Source organism: Seriola dumerili, unplaced genomic scaffold (genome assembly GCF_002260705.1).
Source record: "Seriola dumerili isolate Sdu_G_001 unplaced genomic scaffold, Sdu_1.0 BDQW01000035.1, whole genome shotgun sequence".
In the NCBI taxonomy this organism is placed as follows: domain Eukaryota; kingdom Metazoa; phylum Chordata; class Actinopteri; order Carangiformes; family Carangidae; genus Seriola; species Seriola dumerili.
Window position 1 is genome coordinate 4,682,433 of NW_019174290.1, and position 21,401 is coordinate 4,703,833.

Genomic DNA, 21,401 nt, shown 5'->3' on the forward strand with positions numbered 1-21,401 from the left:
AATTTATTAGAAACCATTCCTTGGTGGCATAATTGGCTTTATTGGAGGTAAACACTAAAATATATACATATGTTTTATTGTTGTAGTCAAAATGAAATGTATTTCGAGTGGTATAATTATGGTTAATTTATTGATTTAATGTCTAATATTGTTAGACAGTAAAAGTTGTATTGGTCCTTCAGGTTAAATATTACGCTCGTGAAATGCAAATTGTAGTCTACCAAACATTTTAGTTGAAGAAAGTGCCCACATTGTTCTCTGAACCTCTTACAGATTAAATGTGGTTTGGAAAAACTTCATCAATACTCTGCTATTACACTGAGTAAAAAGTTGTCGTTAAAAGTAATAGCATTGATTACTTTTTCCTGTGGAATTGGAATAGATCCCATCAGTTCTCCCTTTTCTCCGTTGTTTCTGTGAACGTCTCCATAAAGACAGGTGCAGATTTTCAATAAAACTTGTCTGAGAACAACTTGAAATTCCCAGCAGTCGCTTAAAGCCACAATATCTAAACGACACATGCCCCTGCATTAACACCAGGAGTCGCATTTCTCTCCTAGAGCGCATGTAATCCACCATTTCTGCAAAAATCCAGCACACACCAGGGTTTGCAATCATCGTCATGCTGGGACCACATTTACCAGTTCAACCAATTACTCTCTCCAGTAAATGGCCATTTCTGCACCAAAAATGTCCTCAATGTGTCACCTGCAAAAGTCCTGTTAAATGTGACATCATTACCAAAGACAAATGGCAGGTGTGACAGGAGTCAATAAGAATGTGATCTAAAAGCAATAAGTGTTGAGGATCTCAGGATCCTGGGAGACTTCTGGGTCTGCAGTAATGGTTGCAGAGTGCAGGCAGCTGGAGACTGAGGCCACAGTCCAGCTGGTCCGCTTTTCTTCTGCAGCAAGCCTCTGAGTTTTACTTTGTGTCTTTATTCCTCCTTGTTTTCCCTTCAGCTACATCATGACAGAGAACAGACATAACACATATTTCTCTGTCTTTTAGAAAATGTGTTGAAGGCGTTCTGTGAGTTGGTTATTCAGGTATTTGGTCTGGTATTCAATTTTATTCAAAACTGTTTCAGCTTACGTGCAGCATATATTCATCACTGGGGGGGGGGGGGACAAATTCCTGCAAACAACATTTGGTTTCAAAGTCAAGTCTGTGTAAAAATAGCCAGCAGCCAGTTGTGGCAAGGGTATGCTACCTCCAGAGAGTAGGCTGCCTGGCTGAAATATGGGAATATATCATTAAAATAACTCTTTGACATTGAAGCCTGACGGCATCCATTTTCTGATGTAACCTTTCGTCTTGTTTTAGTCGACCCGACATTTGTTAAGGAAGTGCAGCTCAAGATGAGAATGCAGGGCTGAGTTTTCAAACAGAGCACAAAGGTCATATCTGGCTGTAATTATATTCATCAGATGCAGAGGGGAAAATGCAGTCTCACTCCCTAAGAAAATATTTAGTATAAGATCAAGCTTGAATTTACCCTAATTTTCTAGCTACTTGTGGCAGCACTTTTCAAATCTCACGCATGATCATAAAATTAGACGCAATGGAAAATATTTTGCAATTTTTTTTTAACTTGGTGATCTTTAATAACGTTTTATTTTTCCTTCTTGAGAAGAGGGAAATATACGTCTTTTACTCGATGCGTGGAGAAAAATGTGAATTTCTGGATTAAGGATATGGACAACTGTTATCATTCATACTGTGCCAAGATGATTTCCACAGGAGTGTGTGACTGCCAGTAGGCTTGAGTAGGCTGTTATGTATTTATGGCTGGAAAGAACCATCTTTTCTGGGGATTGATTCGGTCTGGTCCGAGGCGCGTGTACCAGAGGTGGCAGAGTAAATACCTGAAGACTAATGTCTCTGTTCTGGTAATCAATACTCGCCTCATGACCACACTCCTGGCTACGCTCCCGTTAAAAACAAATTTGTTAATTTTGACAATTTAATTGCTGCGACCATGCATGCCTTGAGTTGTATAAGCAGGTAGTTGAACCTCTCAGTCGGGAAATGGGGTGTTGGAAAAAGTGTAACCTGTTGGGATTTATGCACATTTCTGCTCCCTGCGTGATGAGTGATGGGGTTGAAGTGCCATGCTCGATTTTTTTGTTAATGTGGCATGACTGCTCTTTGCGTTGATTATTCAACATTGTAATGTTTTTAAATTATACATTCATTTTAATGACACCCAGAATTTTAAAAAGAAAATGATAGTTGTGAGTGTAAATCTATTTTATTTATTTATTTATTTTTACTTTTTATATATTCTTAGGTAATTGCTTTTAGTATTATTTATAATAGTTTTACATAATGTTGGTCAATTCAGTATTTTAGAGTCACACAGTTAAATTAAATTGTTTATGTCATTGCACTCCAAGTTGAACAACAATGTCATGACTTTGCATATTCCACGATTCCTCAGCCACACACACACACACACACACACACACACACACACATACATGCACATGTGCCGGCACACACATACAACACCACCAAAACCTCAGGGTTGTCAAATTAAAAGAAGAAAAAAAATAAACAGTATCTACATTAGGAACAGGAGGAGTGGGAAGTTAGCGCATAGCCTGTCACTTATGTGCATGTTTCTTTTATGTACGCCTGGTGATAAGTGACATAACTCTGGTCGAAGTAGCTTTTCTTGCTATTCTAACAGACTCAGCGAAACAATATGCTGACTAGTCATTATTTTAGTTGCAGTTATTTCAGTGTATGTTGTACTGAGGAGCTATTAATAACTTGCGTTTGAGGGTAATCAGCCCAGTCACGAAGTTTAGTTGCATCAGACAGTGTACTGGCGAGGCTTGATACTGTATGTTAGTACAATCTGCACGCCGAGGCAAGAATTTCTGAGCATGTTTGCAGTTTAAATGCAAAGAAGTTGAACTACATCTCTGTTTTTTAAGCTCATCTGACAAGTCCCCTGTCCACTTGCTTGGTGTGAATGCAATGGCATGTGGTACGTATTAGGGGAGCTGGTAGTAATTTCAGTGCTGCTAACTAAAGAATCCTCCAGGGAGGCTTAATTACAGGAAGACCATTCTAAATATCAGTGAGCTGCATATTTTCCATGACAAGAGATTTTTTAGCTCAGCTCTCCTAGCAGTTTCAAAGTATATACCCACATGACGCGACTGCACATTTTTAGGAAGTGCAATTGATCTCCCCTCAGGTGATAAAGCGTGAAAAAAAAATCCACGAGTTATGTGTTCAGCGACTCAGTGGATTAGGATGCTGGATTAGAAAGCATACATGCACAGAATGAGTGAAAGCTCTCACTATAATGCCAGCTCTGTTTATAGAGAGGGAAGACTTTGCCAGCCAGTCTTTGTATTGTGGACTTGTGTCTGTGGATCCTTACCATGCACCGCTGGGGAATGCAGAGCTCTGTAAATGTTTGCAGATTACCATTTTTCTTAAATAATCCAATCGGAACCTCAAGTCATGTTCAGTTGAAATCAAAATGGGCAGTGTGCAACTCCCATTTTGTTCAAATGTGTCTGGGTAATCTTTGTGTGAAATGGTGTTTGTTTTGATGTACATTAAAGGGCAAAATGAATTTAGGTTGAGGATTCTTGAGGATTATTGTCACTCTTTTGTCTGTCTCGTTTTGTTTGCCGTGTTCAGTTTGACTGTAACTCCGCAAGGCTGAAAATACACTGCACGTCAGTAATGCTGTTAACTGGTGAAGCACACACATTAATATCCACTTTGCAAATAGTCGCATTTCAGGGTAAACCTGCTATATTTGACTAAACTTTTCTTTATTACGCCTACCTACCTTAAGTTTACACCTACCTTTGGAAAATGATGAAAATTAATAAACTGGTTTACTAAGTAGTCTCTAATGTGTGTATGGATATTGTTAAATTAATGCAACTCTGGATATTATTTTTTTCAATTTATATTCTATGAGTCTGTTTCAGGTTGTTATGGTAATCACCAGTTGGAGGGGAGACAGTATTTTCTGTTATCATTAAAGAACTAAGAGTTGTAGTTTAAACCAGAGCAGTGCAAAAAAAAAAAACTGCTTTTCTGGTCAAGTCTGGGATGTAGAAGGATACAGTATTTAATTTGTCATGTTTTCTAGTTTGCACTGTTTTTTCATAATTGCTGTTTTTTAAGAGGAAAAATGTCTGAGTTAGCTGTTTGGTTTCAGTTAAAGACAAAGTCAAACAAGTTTTCTGTGTTAACTTAAAATAAAAGGCATAAAACTAATTAAACCCCATGTATATAATCTTGCAGTTGAAATGTATCAAATGTTGCCTTTAATTAAAAAAAAAGCCCCTTTTCCTCTTCAGCGTCCGAGGAGGATATTCTCAAAGGCAAGCAGTCCATCAGGAGTCAGGCTCTGGGAAATCAAAACTCAGAGAGTGAGTCATTACTGGACGGAGACGATGACACTCTGTCCAGCTTGGACGAGAAGGACCTGGAGAACTTAACAGGTAAAGAAGCAGCTCATCCTCTTCGCATCTCATATCTGCCTCTCAGTCACTGTCAGCCCTCCACTTCTGCACTACGTTGTTTTTCTCCTGCAGCTCAGACAGAATAAAGGAATAAGGTTATTGTCATTTTCATATAGCTTAAGATTCCGCATGCATTTCTGTAGTTCTGCTGTGCTTGGTGAGTATTACACTCGTTTACTTGGTTCAATGTCTTCCCCATTTTCCCAAGTTGCTGTTTGGCTGTGAAATCATGTTGGGTTTTTTTTTTTTTTTTTTACCGTATTTATTTATTTATTTTTAAACTCACTATGAAGAAGGAATTCAGGCCTTGTAATGAATGTGCATCACTCTCTTAGTACACAGCATTATATGTCTGGACAACACTTTCAGTATGGCTCCACAATCCTAGGAGAGTGCTGGTGAAAACACAGTATCTTCAGTTTTCTGTCTCAGCCACTGGAGGTCTGCTTCACAAACATACACACAGGCCTGAGTAGCAACTCTGTAAACATTTTTTTATCCAGCAGTAGCAGAGTTTATCCCAGGATACTGCTCTGCCTGCCCTGAAATGGGACATTATCTGATTCAAGAAAAGCAGCATTGCCTGAATAAAATCTTGAGACTCTCCTCCGTGCATGAGCCTACATTAGCCTGATCAAACGTCAACAACACAGCCTTAAATTCAGTTCTATCCAACTCGCGATGCTGTGAGCCCTTTGATGCTATTGATGTGTCTATTATTTAAATAATGTTAATTAAATATCATATAGTCCGCTAATCGGATTGCAGTATAATCCGCATTTTTGATCTGCAGTGACAGCGCTCAGCAGACTAAACTGCATTAATGAGGCTCAGAGTGCTGTTAAAATAACGCACCCGGATGACAATAGGATTAAAGGTTGAATCCATGTCTAATACAGTGACGTGTATACCGCGAGAACTGAGCGGAGGGTGTCGGGAGAGGTTCAGCTTCTCCTCTTAAGCAGCTGTCTGCTTCAGGTGTAATTGAATGTCTGTGAGTGAATGGAACAAAAAAAAAATGTTATTTCAACCCACGGATAACATGTCAGTGGGCTACTCGCGGGGTTCACGAGAGGCAGAGGAATGGACGTATATATGTATCTGTTTATTCCATCCGTTCGCAGCAGTGTGAGGGTGCTCGGGGAAATCAAGCCGGGCTCCGAGCCTCCTTTCTCCTCAGCGCACATCTGCAAATACAATGGCTCATATGCGCAGAGCCGGGCAGAGCTTCCACCCACAGCTCCCCTGAGCCGGGCTCTCATTGTCATACTGGCATAAATTAAGATTGATGAAAGATTAAACAGAGCTTCACCCTGCAGCCCGCAATCAATTGATTCTGACACACTGTCGATTTTTGACAAGGATGTCTTCAAGTTTTACGATGTTTATTTTGTGTTATAATTGTGCTATTTTTTAATTTTATTTCAGGAGCTATAAGGATATGTCACACAATGAGCAGCCCTGCGTTTAGTAGTTTGTCTTGAGCACATCGATTAATTGCGGATTACTAATTAAAACTACACACCGTACAGTCTTTGAAGTAGCCTTTAATAATACTGCAAGACGAATCTAAAAATAACTGTAAATAAACATAATTATAGGAAGAAACAGTCTCAACTTTAAAAATAGACACAAATCGTCCTCCTGTTTCTCGTGTTTATCTTTACCGCTGATCAGCTTCCCTCTTTAATTGACCGCGTCCACAAGTGAAGGCCCCACCGTGTGTTTTTAAGTTATCGTTGCAGGCTAACAGCCATCCACTCCGTGCAATCCCTTGTTGAGTTTTATAAGTTAACCTTTACTGTTTGATGAGCTTGTGTTTTTTTTTGTTTTGTTTTGTTTTGTTTTTTTAAGTTAGCATATTTTCCCACCTGGAGAAGAGGACACTCTGCTTGTTCTCTCACCGGCTTCTGTGTGTCCTCCAGGCCCAGTAAACTTGAGCACCAGTGTTCAGCTGGTGGCTCCGGCCGTTGTGGTGAAAGGCACCCTGTCCATCACCGCCTCCGAGCTCTACTTCGAGGTGGATGAGGACGAGCCGTGCTTCAAGGCCATCGATCCAAAGGTAAGAGACTGGAGCTCCATTGATCAAGTCTCAAATTGTCACTTACAGAATGCCATGCTCACATTTCCCACAGTGCTGGGAAGTGCAACAAGCCGGCCGACTTTACTTTTAAATGGAACAACAAACACTTTAATATCTCAGGAGGCCTGTCTATAAAAGTATTATTTCAAACGAGCATAAATACTGCTAGTGTGTTTTCAGGTTTGTCTTGATAATGTCTCTGATAATGTTGTAGCCAAGAAGAGATGCAGTGTCTTGTCAGTCTGTTGTTGAGGTTACAGTGTGACTACATTTGAATTCAGATGGAGGAAATGTCATTAGACATGAGGTCAAAAAAAAAAAAAAAAATCTCTCAATATTTTTGACTGAATGTAAATCTGTTCTTTCTTTCTTTTTCTAAATTAATAATTTGTAAAGTAAATTTAACACCACGAAAAAAGTTGCATATTGTTTAGTGGTAGTTAATAAGAAATTACAAGTTTTTCTAATAATTAAATTATCAGACTATCTTAATGACAAAAATCATAACAACAACTGGATCAGGCCTTCCTTGCAAGGATTATCGTTTTTTAAGTCTGCAGCATTTTTTTAAACTGTAAGCAGATCTCAAAAATTAAAATTACAGTGATGTAGTGCTCTGATTAAAACATAATACACACTTATACTTCATGTTAACTACAGAGGACTGCTGACCTACTCTTGGTTGTGTTTGTTCAATATTATCGTGTGTGAAGTCGTGTATTTAAATGTTTATATTTCAGTAATGTCAGAATTTATTTCAATGTGATTTTCTAATATCAGAATTCATTAAATTAAACTTGACTGTAGAGGTGTCACATAAGCTTCAGTGCATTATCTAAATGTAACCGCATTAATCAGATGGAGGCTTCAGTTCAGCTGCAGGCCCTGTGCTGCTGTTAAAACACAGAGCAGAGATGCTCCCAGGCCTATATATTAACATGAGTCCGTTGATTTACATTCATTCGAAAATCCTTTTGAGCCTGTGACGCGCTGTAAAAATAACATATGGCCTGAAGTCGGCTGTGCACATTCCTTCTTTAAATTTTGGAAAAACTCTTTTTTTTTTCTTTCCTATTTCTTTTTCCAGTGTTGCTCACAGGTTTTAGTTTCTCTTGAGAAAAGGGGCTAATTTAATGATTCTCTTCATCAGACAATGGCAAAATAAAATGCAACAGGTTTGCCTGTCATCTCAGCTGTCAAAACACGTCAAGACACGAGGCCAAGTTGTAATTTAATTTGCAACATTTTATTAACATTTCTTTTTGAGTCACATAATGAAAAAATTTAACTTGGCACGCTACATTTTATTCTTTCACTTTACGATTTTGTGCATATATTTAAATAAAAGTTTCTTCACTTTGTGAAAACATTTAAAGAAGACAACTAAAAGTTATTACATTTATCTGAAAATGTACCTTCACTTTCTCTCTGGCAGTGGCCCAATTCCAATTGCTCCATTTAAAAAAAGGTTTTTTGTGGTTTGCTTGCTGCATTATTTTGTTACTGATTTTTTTTCACATTGCTTGGAGAATCAGTTGCTGAATCATCTTTGTCCTTCTCTGAAGTTTTATCCCAAAATGTCTCTCGGCTCTGTCTCGACAATCACTTTATAATTTGTCCAAACTTTTAGCATTAGTGAGGATTTCCCTCGCTAGTCTCCATGTCTGCTTAGCAGCAGCCTCCAGGGCTGAGTGAGGCTTTCCCTGAAACAAGTCCAAGTTTGGCAAGAAGTAGTGGGGGCATCTGCGGCACTGCAGACAGGATATGAGCTGCAGCAGGATGCCATTCAGTCGGTCTCCGAGGCAAGACTCGTCCCAGTCGGTCTCTCTCGGGTGTTTCTCACACTCGTACAGCAACAGGGTCTTCATGTGGTAGTTGTTGAGCGGCTGTCCCGGTAGCTCCAGGTGACGGTCCCTCAGAGTCTTCAGGATGGACAGACACTTCTTCCTGCAGCCGGCCATTAGCAGCCTGTTTTCGGCCTCGCTGAACTGCAGGACCCACGCGTCGCTCTCTGCGGAGCTCTGCTTCCCCGTTAACGAGTAGCACTCTTTGGAGAGGAGGTTAAAACCCTCAGCTTTGACTTCTGCTACCCGGTTAGGACCGGGCCAGGGGATGTGGGGCATGGGCCACTGAGCAGCACTTCTAGGCCAAATCCCAGTGCACTTGAACGCGGGGGTGATCTGTACCACATACCTCTCCCTGATCCGTAGTTTGACCTCGCTGGTGTCCGCTACCATCTTTACCACGTCGCGGTAGCTGCATTTATCCACGGCCTGTGCCACCAGAGTCTGAAACCTGGAGCGGATCTTTCTGGCTGACAGGTACCCCGAGGCGGTGATGAACTCAACCCACAGCGACATGCTCCTTTTACGGCCATCACTCAGCTTCAGCACCGCGCAGCCGGGCAAGGAGCCGTCGTCCACAAAGTTGAACACCCCCATCTGGTTGAGGTAAAGCACCACCTCAAACTCATTGGGGGAGATGACCTCCATGCCCTCATAGCGTGCGTCTATCTCACTGAGGGAGCTGATAAACCGGGGCTCCTGCACTTCCACTTCTTTCAGGACATCCGACACCACTTTACAAACCTCCCTTATAGTCTTCGCAATGGCCGCTTTGCGAGCTTGGCATCTCTCGTTGTAATATTTGTTGAGCTGGTAAACCAGCTTTGCCTGCGTCGCAATCATGTTTGGGCAGAGGTCCGGGCTGTACACCGGAGAGTCGCAGTAAGTTGACGGATCCAATGCTTACCGGTAAAGCCAGAGGCAAATGCTTCCCCGTGCAGGAAAAATGTGTAATCAAAGTTTTTTTTTTTTTTTTTTTTGCTTTTGCAGCGGATGGACGTCAGTGTGAGGAGGAGGAAACGGATAGGGATGCAACGCAATAGCCTGCTAAATATCAGTCCAACTGAGCACTTCCAGCACGGCTAGGTAGATTCATATTCAGGTTCGGGGTTACCATCCGTGTCCTGGGCTGCAGACGCTAAAGGCTAAAACACCGTCTGTGGCCACTCATCTCTTCTTGCTGTTATGCTCTGCTCTGTGGCCCCGCTCACTTTCGTCCACACTCAGCTGTGAGCTGGACTTGTGTAGTTTATGAATGGTTCCTCAAGGAAGAGTGAAGGGGGTCGGGCTTCTCTTCCTGCAATCATGTGCAGAGCTGTCAGTGCGGGCAGCCAATCAGAGCAGCCAGCGGCAGGCGCTTCTGCAGGAGATCTCCAGTCCGCCTCAGCAGCATCTGGACGCACGGAGCTGTCCGCTGCTCCCAGGTCGACACAGGAAAACACAAACCTTTAGGTTTATACGGGCAAATGCGAGCGTACACTCTCCAAGCCGGCAGTAAAACAGGTTTTTCAAGACAAGTGCTGCTCTTTGCGCGCTGTTCCGCCCGGTGCGTTTTGAGGATTAGGATTTTAGACACAGTGTGAGTGACAGTCTTTAACTTTAGACCTGTTTGTATTGTGCAGATAAGTCTCTTCCTTTTTGTTTCTCTCCGTTTTTTAAATGAATATGTATCATCGTGTTTTACTCCTCTCGGAAAGACTCAGTAATTATAGTGTTTTTCCATTTGACAGCACGTTTTATTTACTCTTATCAGCATGTCCTGCTTTTCATGAGAGCTCTTCTAAACTTCTGCCTGTTTTACGGATTGAAGTGTGATTTTTCCCTTTTCGATTTGGACATGTAACACTTGGTATGACCAGTTGGTCACATTTATTTTGAAATTATATTAAATTAAAAGTGAAAAAATAAAGTTATAACCAATTTATGTCATTCTTTTTACTCACTGTTTTCCTTTTAATATCAGTTCAAATTCCACTTTGTTCCCTTTTGTTAGTGAGTCCGCTTTATCACATTGAAGTGAAATTGTATTTTTATAAACAGCACATATTTTATGCCGTTAAGCATTGTTATACGGGCTGCATTTAAAACGTTAAATGCCTCGAGTGCACCTGCAGCTTAGGCTCAGAAAAGCTTGACTTAAGAGTGGCCCGACCTACAGTTTTACTTTTTACCCACCTGATACGCTTTTAAACTAATCAATTTATTGAAAATCTATTGATCATTTTCAGTGTTATTCACCAGGCCAATATTTTGTATTGAATCAAACGTTTGCCCTCGGCTTCTCTCACACACGCGCGTCGATTTGCTGGTGGCTTTATCGCCGTGAACCTTGTCCATACTGAATAATTTAAGCAGAGGTCTCAGTGAGGTTGTATAATTGAAGTCCCCTCGTCACCCAGACTTCTTGTTGGAGGACTAAAGAAGCCGTTACAAGGTGCAGGGATGTGAGACATGTTAAGACATGGAAGCATTGGGGAAAAACAAAGTGCTGCACATATTTAGTCATAGAGTGTTCTTTCAGCCCGGTGCCTTTGCAGTCCTGTCACACGTGTGTCCGCTGTTCCAGGTAATGAGGTCACGGCCATTAGGCTGTTAAATTGACTTAATTGCACGGGTTTTTTTGTTTGTTTTGTTTTTTTTTTATTGTGACTTTCAAGTTTCACTTCTTTAAAGGCTTTTGTAATTCAGTTCAAAAGAGCTCTTGTCACTACCCCGCTATTACAGCGATTCAATTATGGAGCCAGCTGTTAAATGCAGTCCAATCATCCCCGTAATTCCAGGAAGTAAATTATAGTAATAATCCGACATCATAATCCGTCTATTCTGTTGTATCTTGAAGGTCTTGTCTTAATGTAAATGTTGATTAGAGACAATGAGGCCTACTGTACTTGCATGCATAGACGCATAGTGGAAAATGTCGGCATATATTTTCTCTGCAGTCTGCCTCAAGCTGCATATTTTCTATGTTGAGTAGAAAATAGAACAAGAAGGCTTTGTGCAAATAGAATATAAAAACAAAAACAAAACATGACCACATATTAAACTTGATGACATTTGTCAGAAAAAATAATTTTCTCTATGACAGAATATTGACTTTAATGATTTCCAGAAACCCCTTCACTGATATGAAGTAGCCAACTATGCAGTGGATTCTGAAATAAGCTACAAACATATCAGAAAAGGCAAAGATTAATGAGCTCCCCTTCATAGTTGCCTCATCCTGGACTTCATCATGTAGCTTTTTCCACATGTGGTGATGAGGCTTTAGGGAGTGTAAAGTAACTCGTGATTAAATAATTTAGTTAGACATGAAAAAGGCTGTGGTCCTGCTTGCTATTTGAGCTCATGTCGATGCAATAAACATATAAATTTGTTTTGAAAAACCAAAATGCACGCTAACACACACTGATTTGGTTTTACTTGGTATCACACAGCATATTTGTTTTATGTGGGCTAAAGGCAGTGAGTTGCCCACAAAAAAAATGAAATCCTATGATTCATGTTTGAATATTGTGCACAGTTTTCATTAATTAAAGCTTAGCAGGACTTGTCTTCTTACCAAGAACAGTTACATTAGCTTTGGCCACAGTGGAGAGGTTTAGTGTCAAATTAACTCGTCCCCACGAAGAAAAAAACATTCAAGGGGAAACATTACTGAGCTGCATCTGCTGGTGTGTCATGACATTTGAATTTGATGCACATGCTGCTAAATGAACACAATATTCTTCCTAGAACTACAAGAGGACTTGCAGAAACTATGGCAGGAGAAGCAACAGTTGACCTTGATTTACTGTGAAATTTAAAAGAAATGTTAAACTGAGATTTGGCCTTCCTTCCAAGCATCATATTCGAGTAAAGTGATAGTTATCCTAATGTGGCTTTGGAATTTAGTGAAAGATAGAAACAGAGAGAAGTAAATGAGAAAAAATATCTGGCTGATGATTTCAGGATGACTGTTTATTATCAAGCTCACAGCTCCAGAGAGATTAATCCACACTACTTGGAGAGCAAGTGTCCAAATATTATGAAGGACATTCGAACTGCAGCAGTCAGGCTTTTATAAAGACATTATGAATCCATTCTGGCCCACTTATCAAACCACTTGTTTCTGAGCAACTTTGTTCATTTTTTACCACCGTGAAAAATGGAAAACAGTGGATTGAAGTTTTATTAAATCCTTTTATTTTGGCAGTTGGTATGGAAAGATCGGCCATATCTCAAAATATGAACATTTACAGTGTGTGCAAGGCATTTCTGTGTACATATATAGCTAACTGCCCATCACTGTCTTATGGCAGAAAACCAAATGGTCAACCCACACTACTGGAGCGACTGGGAACAACTTTGGGAGCCTAGCTTTTAGAATTTTTAGCTCAGTCACCTAAACTTTTATTTCCATTTTAGATTTTGTTCCCATGTCGAAGGTATAATGTATAATATATACAAACAGTGGGGTCCAAAAGTCTGAGACCACTTAGACTTTTGGACCCCACTGTACATGTAGTATAAATCTAATGACAATGGCCAACTGATTGTCACTCACTCATTCATCCGTTCATGCTACTTCTGTGTGCCCTTTATGTCCTGAGAACATCCAGAATTGTCTGTGCTTCCTAAAGAGTTTCACCCTGGTTTATATTGGCTGAAGAAAAGATCAGGAGCCTGTCAGAGAGCTCTTTGATCTGAGCCTGTGTGACGACTTCACAGTGATCCCCTCACGAGCAGAAAACAGTGTCCATGCCTGTGCAAATCTCTGCCAGCTGATGAGTAATCTCACTGCTTCTCATCTTTTTCTCTTCTTCTCTTCTTGCTCTGTCTTTCTTTCCCATGTCTCAGCTTTGTTCTTCTTCCTTTTCGTTCCTACCAGATTACGCTGGCTACCCCCAGGTGGCTCGGTACTGTGTATACTGTACTATTTTTTTAACATAATTTACACTAAGCAGAACAATCTCTAAGACATAATTTGCCTTTAGAACATATTTGGTATAGTATACATACGCTATATATACACTGTGCATGACAAAGTAAAAATGCTCTGCAGTAATTTACAACAGTGGCACACATTCATATGGTGCATGCAATACATCTCTAAAAGTTATGGCTACATTTTATGGCATGGTGTGACATTAGGTATTTGAAGACAACGATAGAAAAAAAATGGTTTGTTTTGAAACAAAATGTGCAAAACTTTCTTCCTTGTGTCTGTTGCAGTTATTGTGCTGGGGGGGTGGGGGGTGGGGGGGTGTCAGGGCCTGGCATTTTTAGGTAGTGCTCTTTTCCTTTTCCTTTCTGTGGAAACATGATAGCCGCAGGAATAGTGGCTCGCTGCCTCTCAACACACACCGACATGCACATGTGCACGGAGACCAACATCAGCACACATGTGAGCTGAGAGAGTACATTTTTGATGCTCTTGTTCACACATTTTCTTTCTGTCTCACAAACCCGGATGGACCCAGCTGCTCCCTCCATAGAGGGCTCAAAGAAAATCATCGCAGGCAACTAATTGCCTGGCAGGCCCCTGCATCTGCTCGGCAGATAGCAGAACTGACGAAGTCATGGAGCAGATGTGTGTTTGCCTGTGTGTGTGTGTGTTTGCCTCTCTGTGTGTGTGTGTGTTTAGGAGAACCCTCTCTGTGTTTAGGCACAAGCCATCAATATTGCATGTGGAGTTATTGTTGCAGAGCCTCTCCTGGAGACTACTAATATTGCACGAATGAGGAAGTGAAATTCGCTCTCCTCTCAGCTGATTGGTTAAAGGAAATATCTGCAAAAACCTGATTGGATGATATTTGTAACCCTCCCTCAGATCACTATTACATTCTGAGCATATTATGGGTTATTCCTGTGTTCTGATAGAAAACGTTCGACTGATTCTAGTTGTGGTTTGAGTATGTGGTACTTTTAAAGTGTAAATATTACAAATGCTGGCATGCACATTAGAGTAATTTGATTTTTAATTGTAGTTTTGATGGACACAATTCACTAAAGCTACTTGCACCAGCAGTGGTGCAGTGGTGTGTCCTCTGCAGCAACAGATGGAAAAACAGAAATTAAGCATTAGATCTTTAGAAAACACTTGAACATGTGAATTTGTAAAATTTAAAAATACAATTGGTATTTTAATTCTGCAGATTGATGTTGGCGAACAACTTGTTCACTGTAACTTCCTGTCATTACAAAATAGTTAAGTACATGTAATTGCTTGTGTACTAACTCTAAAACTTTAACACTGTCAACATTAATATGTGTGTACTTTATACTCTTAGAATGTAGTATGCTACTGGGACTATATGCATATAGGATGCATTTATAAACTAACTGATGAAGGAGAAATGACTAAGATTATCACCCACTGAGCCTCACAATATCACAGAAAAAAGTAATATTTATGATTTTATTGGACTAGCAAAGCACATACAAATGACTAGATAATCATGCCATGTAGCTATTGGTATATTTCAGTAACATACAGTTTAAATTATGAGATAAGTGCACACAGTTCAAAAGTAAATATAACCCAATATTAGAAATCAGAGCCCCTCACTTTAAATAGCATGTTATATTTGCCTCATGACTTCCTCAGTTCGTTTGTATGGAAACGTTTCCTCTAACATATAAATGTCTTTTAGTTCACAAAAACTACAATTAGCCAATTCAAGTTCAACTGTGCTGTTGTTCCTGAATCCTGTGGATAGGCACAGTGTGTTTCCAAAAAGTTTCAGTCAAAGGCCAAGCAGAAAAGTGTTTTGGAAAGAATACCAGTAAATTTTTCCTAAAGGTCAGTGTCCAACCTTGGACTATGCAATGATAAAACCCCCATTGAGAAGACATTGGTAACTCTAATTAGTGGGGTGGTGACGGCTACCCGGGGTTAGCAGGAGTGGATGAATGGATGGTCACTCAGTCAGAGAAAACTACCCTGGTGTTATGTAGCGACCAGTCTCATATCGTTAAGCTCTCCCTAAAGTGTCAAACTGCTGGGACTGCACCCCTCCCCCGTCCTCCTGCTCGCTCCGCCAAACTCTCATGGTCGCCAGGGACGACCTTCGGCTGCGGCTGCCAATCACAAAGAGCCATGGCAGCAAGAGGTCTCCGAGAGAGGAGCCTATTGATTTTCCAGTTAGAGCCTAAGTAGTGTGTGCTATAGGACTAACGGACAGCCCAAGCAGGTATGTCATTATCAATGAGCCCAAGGAAACAGATTCCCTCACTCTCACTCATTCATATTGGCCTCCTTCCCTCCCTAGTTCCCCTCGTCCACATCTCCTTCATGCTGTTCCACCATCCATTCCCTCCGCTCTCCTCGTCCGCTCTGACAGAGTGCGTTCTGAGATGGTCAATAAATTGCTCGGCCACAGTACGACAACAGCTACTGGAGTGATGTGTTGGGATGACCTTCTTTCTCTTTTTTCCTTCCCTCTTTCACTGTCTGATCCTCCCTGCTTTTTCAGGTACAGTAATTATAGCACCTAGAGGACATGAAATGTTTCCGAGAAAGACTTGTTGGCATCACAGCCATTATCTTCCCCTCTTGGATTTTCCCGCATCCTTGAATCTTCAACATCCAGGGTCAGTTTAATCTCAAGCATCATTCCCTTTTGGCCCGCTTTGGCTCATCCAGTCATCAATAAACCCAATTACTATCATACTGTTCTTCTAGCTTTGCCTCACTGCTTATGTCAAGTCAGTGTGCAGACTTTGGGAGCTGCTTAGAATAAAGACTTGCAAACAGTTAGGGAATAATTTAAGCCAATTGGAGGAGATGAGGCCAAATAAAGGTTTAAAGCTTCTTGAAGTGTGTTTCTGTTTCCCAGGAGACCAGTAAAGTCTTGTTACCTTCCTTACTGTCTCCTATCTCTCTGTCTCTCACACAAAATACACATGCAGCTCTGTTTCCTCACTTTTGACTCTTTTGAATGTCAAACCACATTGATGGTTGTGAAATGGTCTCTCCAGTTGTTAGAGAGAGGTTATATCAGCGATGGTGAACTCATGCTGTAGGGATGAAGTCAGTGGCCAGATGTGGGGTGATAGTGTGATGGAAGTAGACTTGTTAATGGTACGCTTCAAAGCTTCGAAGACCCTGAGATACTAACTCCTACTTTTGCTTTTGGGCCTTATCTCTTCTACTCACATTTGTCAGACTATCAGAGCAAGGGCCTTATATGGGCAGAAAGTGTGTGTGCAAAGTTGGTCTTTCAGTCAGTCTGTTCATCGTTTGGTCGGTGCTACCATGAGGTTGAGAATTTATGGTTTTGAGTGACATGTCTCAACAACTACTCACTGGCTTGTCATTAAATTTAGTGCAAACACTCATGCCCCTCTCAGGATGAATTTGAGAACTTTGGTGATTCCTATACTATCTAGCACCATCATCAGGTCAAATTTTTACTTTGTCCAATAATTTGGTTTATGAGAAAATATCTCAAACTAATGAGATTCAGCCCCAAGTGTACTTTGCGTTTAGGTATGATAAGCAAATGGTAGCGTGCTGACATGATAAACTAAGATGGTTAATGTAGTAGAAATTATACCTGCTGAACATCAGCATGTTAGCATTGTCATTATGACAATTTCTTACCATGAGACATTACACAGCACACAACACTTCTTAAGTACACCATGCTTTGTTATTTCGAGCCTGCTCATGACTGCGTTTGGTTCAAAGCTCCATTGTGCCTATGTATAGTCTCACACAGCCGCTAGCATGGCTGTGGCTAATATTTAAACATCAGTCTGTCTGATATTTATACCCTGCAGTTTATTATTTAATTTGCTGCTCTAATTGGGCAGTTTCAACTCATTTAGAAGATTTTTTTTTTTTTTTTTTACTCTTGCAGAGATGTAAACCATTGAGACTTGTGCAAAGCAGTCTGATGAATGTCGGATGTGTGTGGTAACCAGGTAGGACAGGTTGAGGAAAGACGATTGCCACATTGGTAATCACATAAAAAACCATTAGAGACAGTGTCATCACACCACCTAATGATGACTAATGTCTCCCTTTCAATTGCTCTTCCCTCACGCACACACACACACACTTCCACACAAGCAACTAACCCATCAAAAATAAACATGCTCAGCCTCTCTCTAGCCCCCTGTTTGTGACCTGACTTTGGACCTTAACACAACCACAGACCACTGTGGCCAAGACCTGGCTCACACTTAACCAAGCACCTCCAGACAAAGAGCTGCCACCCCCTCTTTGCACCTGAGCCTAGCCCCTCCATCATGCTCCATCTCTGGGTTTGACTGGGCCAGTCAGGGGGCAGTTGCCTCCCCTCCCTCCCTTTGATTGATCCCCCCTCTCCATCATTTATTCACTTCGTCTGCCTCTGACACACGTGTCAAAGCCAACACACCAGCCTGATGGATAGGCCTGTTTATGGATGCCAGTCTGCCTGGTAGGCTACTGATATTACAATCAGCACCTGTGTACCTGCTGTTCACACAAGCCTCTGTTATTCAGCTGAGGTCAGAGAGACACTCGGCTCCGATTGAAAGATCGATGTCCAACGCAGCGTATTGGAAATTGGAATTGTAAATGTGGTCTTGTTCTGTCAGATAGGTCTGTGCTACATTTTAGATGATAAAACTTGATTCATAAATATCTATTTTTTTTTAGCTTCCTTTTATTATTTCTATAAATGCAAAGGAAAAAATGTTTTGCCTGGGACATGATATTAATTATAGCTGTTAATTCCTAAAAGAGATCAAGAGTAGTTCTAACCAGCTGTATTTGTTTTTGTAAGGTAAGCTGAAAGCGTTGATGTGTACTCTGTGTAAAGACATCTCATGTGCTGGAGAGCAGAATGTTACATTGCTGAATTCTGGTGCCTCCATTGCCATTATGGTTAATGACCCATCCAGTCTGGATGAAATGGCACATCCATAGGGACGTTCTGCAGATTACTTACTCATCCAAGACTCGTTTCTAGCAGACATCAGCACAACAGAGGTTTACTCCCGCTCTGCAGCAGGAAGGATAAGGGTGTAGAATAAGTAGGTAGAATAAGGATGTAGTATGAAATAGAAGTATTCTAAAACACAGATTGTCATTTAGAATTATATTAGAGGACAAATAGGTTTTGTGTGGTGTTGATGACTTCTCCAAGCCACTGGTTATTCATCCTGTTAACTCATTTCGGAAAAAAGAAAAAACATGATGCATGTTCTTTTCTTGCACCATAGATTTTAATTTCCATTCATTTAATGGCTCAAGTAAAATTTGTTTCACTCTAGCAATCACAGTCATATTCAATCTGTATAGTAATGAAATGTTGAAGCCAAGTTAAACTCAATAGTAAAATGTCTGAACCTCTATTAATAATTATTTGATTCTCTCCAAAGCTGCGCTAATTAAAATTTTTAACAAGGGGTTGCTTGATTAACCTGCAGATAATTATCAAGCAAGAGCCTTTTAGCATCTTTCAGCTCAGTGTTTTGGTTCAGTCTTATCACAGTCATTAGCAACATTTCCTGCACGCAGCAGTTTTCAAAAAGCAGAAACGCTTCCACTGTAGGCTACCTGCCCAGCACTAAAGTGCTGACAGAGTTGGAGATTAGCTGGTAAACATAAAATAACATTTAACGGCTTAAGAGCCAGACATTTCCCTTTAGGATTTTAGAAGACAAAAAATGAGCTATAGTGAATATTGGACTTGGATTTGTCAGGTAGCCAAAGCCTGACTCCAAATGGATGATAATGTAGCTCTGTCTTTGCTGGATGTGCAAATAACCTTTGCCAACACATTTGTTTTAACATATGAATGAGCTTAATATGGCAGAAGTTGCTTTTACAGCTTGCTCCACCTAAAAAGTCAATTAATAACTACCTTAAGTCAAAACCTTTATATTTATATACCTCAAAATCAGTTTTCCACACACTCAAGTAACAAAAGTTTTACATAAAGAAAAACAATTACAAGTGGAATAGTGAAAGCTTGTATAGTCCATTAAAATCCACAAGTGAAATGAGAGATTTCAGTTTCATAGTTTTCTGCAGCTCATTCTACTTGTAAGGAGCATAGCACCTGAAACTCCTTTGCTCATGTTGAACATGTGGTACGGCTGATGTTAAAATGTCCAGTGACCTGACACTGTAAGAACTGTACCTCTGTGAGGCCGCAGAGGTAATGAGGCAGTTTTTGCAGTAAAGCCTTATTGATAAATAACATACAATACAATTCCCTTCTGTCAGTTAATGGAGAAGTGAATTTTGACCGTCATTTGTATTTTAATTACATCATAATTCATCTGCCTCCAAAATACAGAAGATGCTTAATTCAATTCTCTCTATTACAGTTGTAACTCTGAAAATGCTTGTCACTGATAAACCTGTAGCTCCAATTGAGTCACCTTCAAATTCTCTAGGCTCCACAACCTTTCCTTTATACAGGTCCTATTCTTTCCCTCTTCTTTCACTTCGGACAACCAACTTCAAATTCCCCAAGAGGGGTGTACTTTTCACCCCACACCCACTTAAGCTGGTGACAATAGCCGGATTAGAAAAGAATTTACTTCAGCGAAGCCTCGCACCAACCCCAAAAAAGCCTATCCATCACTAAATAGCAAAATGGGAGAATGAAGGCGAGCGGGGAGAATGCGATAGGAGCCGGTCAGCAATCTTAACCTGTCTGATGTTTGCCATGGCAGCTTACAGGGAGCGGAGGGCCAATAGCATTGAGTCTTTAACAGCTCCCGTGCCTCAGCGGTAGCTCTGGGCTGTCTCTTTAATTTTCTGAATGTCTGTGAAAAGCATGTACATTCTCTTTCACCTTATTCCTGATGCGCAAGTGTTTACTGATGAGCTTGACAAATCAAGGAACACATTTAAGCTCTTTCAATCCAATCTCAACAGGTGCCGAGCGATACTGTTAAGGTCTTATATCGGACGGCTGCTGTCTTAGGCGTGGATTTTATATGCAACATATCCAAATACAAAGCTGAACTTGGTTTCTATGGTGATATTTGTTGCTATGGTATTGTTCTTCAATTAATTAGCTCACTCTGTGACTCTGTACAGTGAAAAAAGTCGAGTAAGACTCAAACTTAAAGGTAGAACTTTAATGATAAAAGTTTGAAACGTGCATCATGATAATGCAAAGACAGCAGACAGGATCTTCTCAATTTGTGGATGTCTGCTGCATTTCACACCCCTCTTCCCTTCACTTATGTAGCCTTATCCCTCCCTTGTTCCTCATCACCTTTGAGCTACCAACTCTGGCCTTTGTGGCTCCATCCTAAGCTGTGATGGGGTAAAAAAAAAGGAAGCGCTAATCTTGAATATTTCAAAAAAACAATTGGAGCCATTGAATATCCTTTGGAATCCCCGAATGCTATCTTTGTTTAATTTGCCAAAATATGCAACACTTGTTTCCTTGGTTGTAAGGGCTAAATATTTGTCACATTGACTCTGAGGTTATGAGTTGTGATATGTTCAATTTTGCATTCCATGTTTATGTATTAGTGTTTCATGTGGCCACTTTGGCATCTTATTATGTCTCGCAGCCCTTCTAAGGCTTTATTCCTTATAGCTTATGCCCAAAGGCTGAATGTCTAATGAGTTAATGCACTGAAGTCTTCTCTTCTCTACCAATTAACCCCAAGACCACTGCAGCATTTCCCTAAATCCACACAAGACCTTTTTTTTTTGTTCCCACTTCAAAAAGGCTAAGTAGCCAATGAAAGGAAAGGAGAAAAGGCTAACCAGTTAGCAAACATTGAAAAGGGCCAGAAAGGGGTTTAATCCTTATTAGGCTGAATTCAGACTAAGTGGCCCCAAAAATCCTTTCAAAGGGGACTTTCTTCAGGGAGTGCAAACTCTTACTGGGTGACGTTTGGGACTGAATGCTTTGAGCCTTTAGGCTTCATAACCTTACACTCGCTGCAAGCTGGGCTTGTTTATTTTGCTTTAATTCTCTCACACTCCAGTGCAGCTTCTTAGTTGTGTTTATTTCTTTTTTT

General features: G+C 40.6%; 2 protein-coding genes across 6 annotated transcripts in view; one reads left to right on the top strand and one right to left on the bottom strand.

Moving 5' to 3' along the window:
- The window catches only part of lrba (LPS responsive beige-like anchor protein), a 199,084-nt gene that overhangs the window by 104,023 nt on the left and 73,660 nt on the right, over positions 1-21,401 (top strand). For all 5 annotated transcript variants that reach the window (XM_022738141.1, XM_022738143.1, XM_022738144.1 and 2 more), the window contains 2 exons: positions 4,341-4,484; positions 6,431-6,567. In XM_022738141.1, coding sequence (XP_022593862.1) covers positions 4,341-4,484; positions 6,431-6,567 — 281 coding nt within the window. The remainder of the gene's footprint in view (positions 1-4,340; positions 4,485-6,430; positions 6,568-21,401) is intronic.
- Positions 7,944-9,364, bottom strand: mab21l2 (mab-21 like 2). Its single transcript, XM_022738146.1, has one exon. It carries the CDS (start codon positions 9,273-9,275, stop codon positions 8,196-8,198), a length of 1,080 nt encoding a protein of 359 aa, XP_022593867.1. The 5' UTR covers positions 9,276-9,364; the 3' UTR covers positions 7,944-8,195.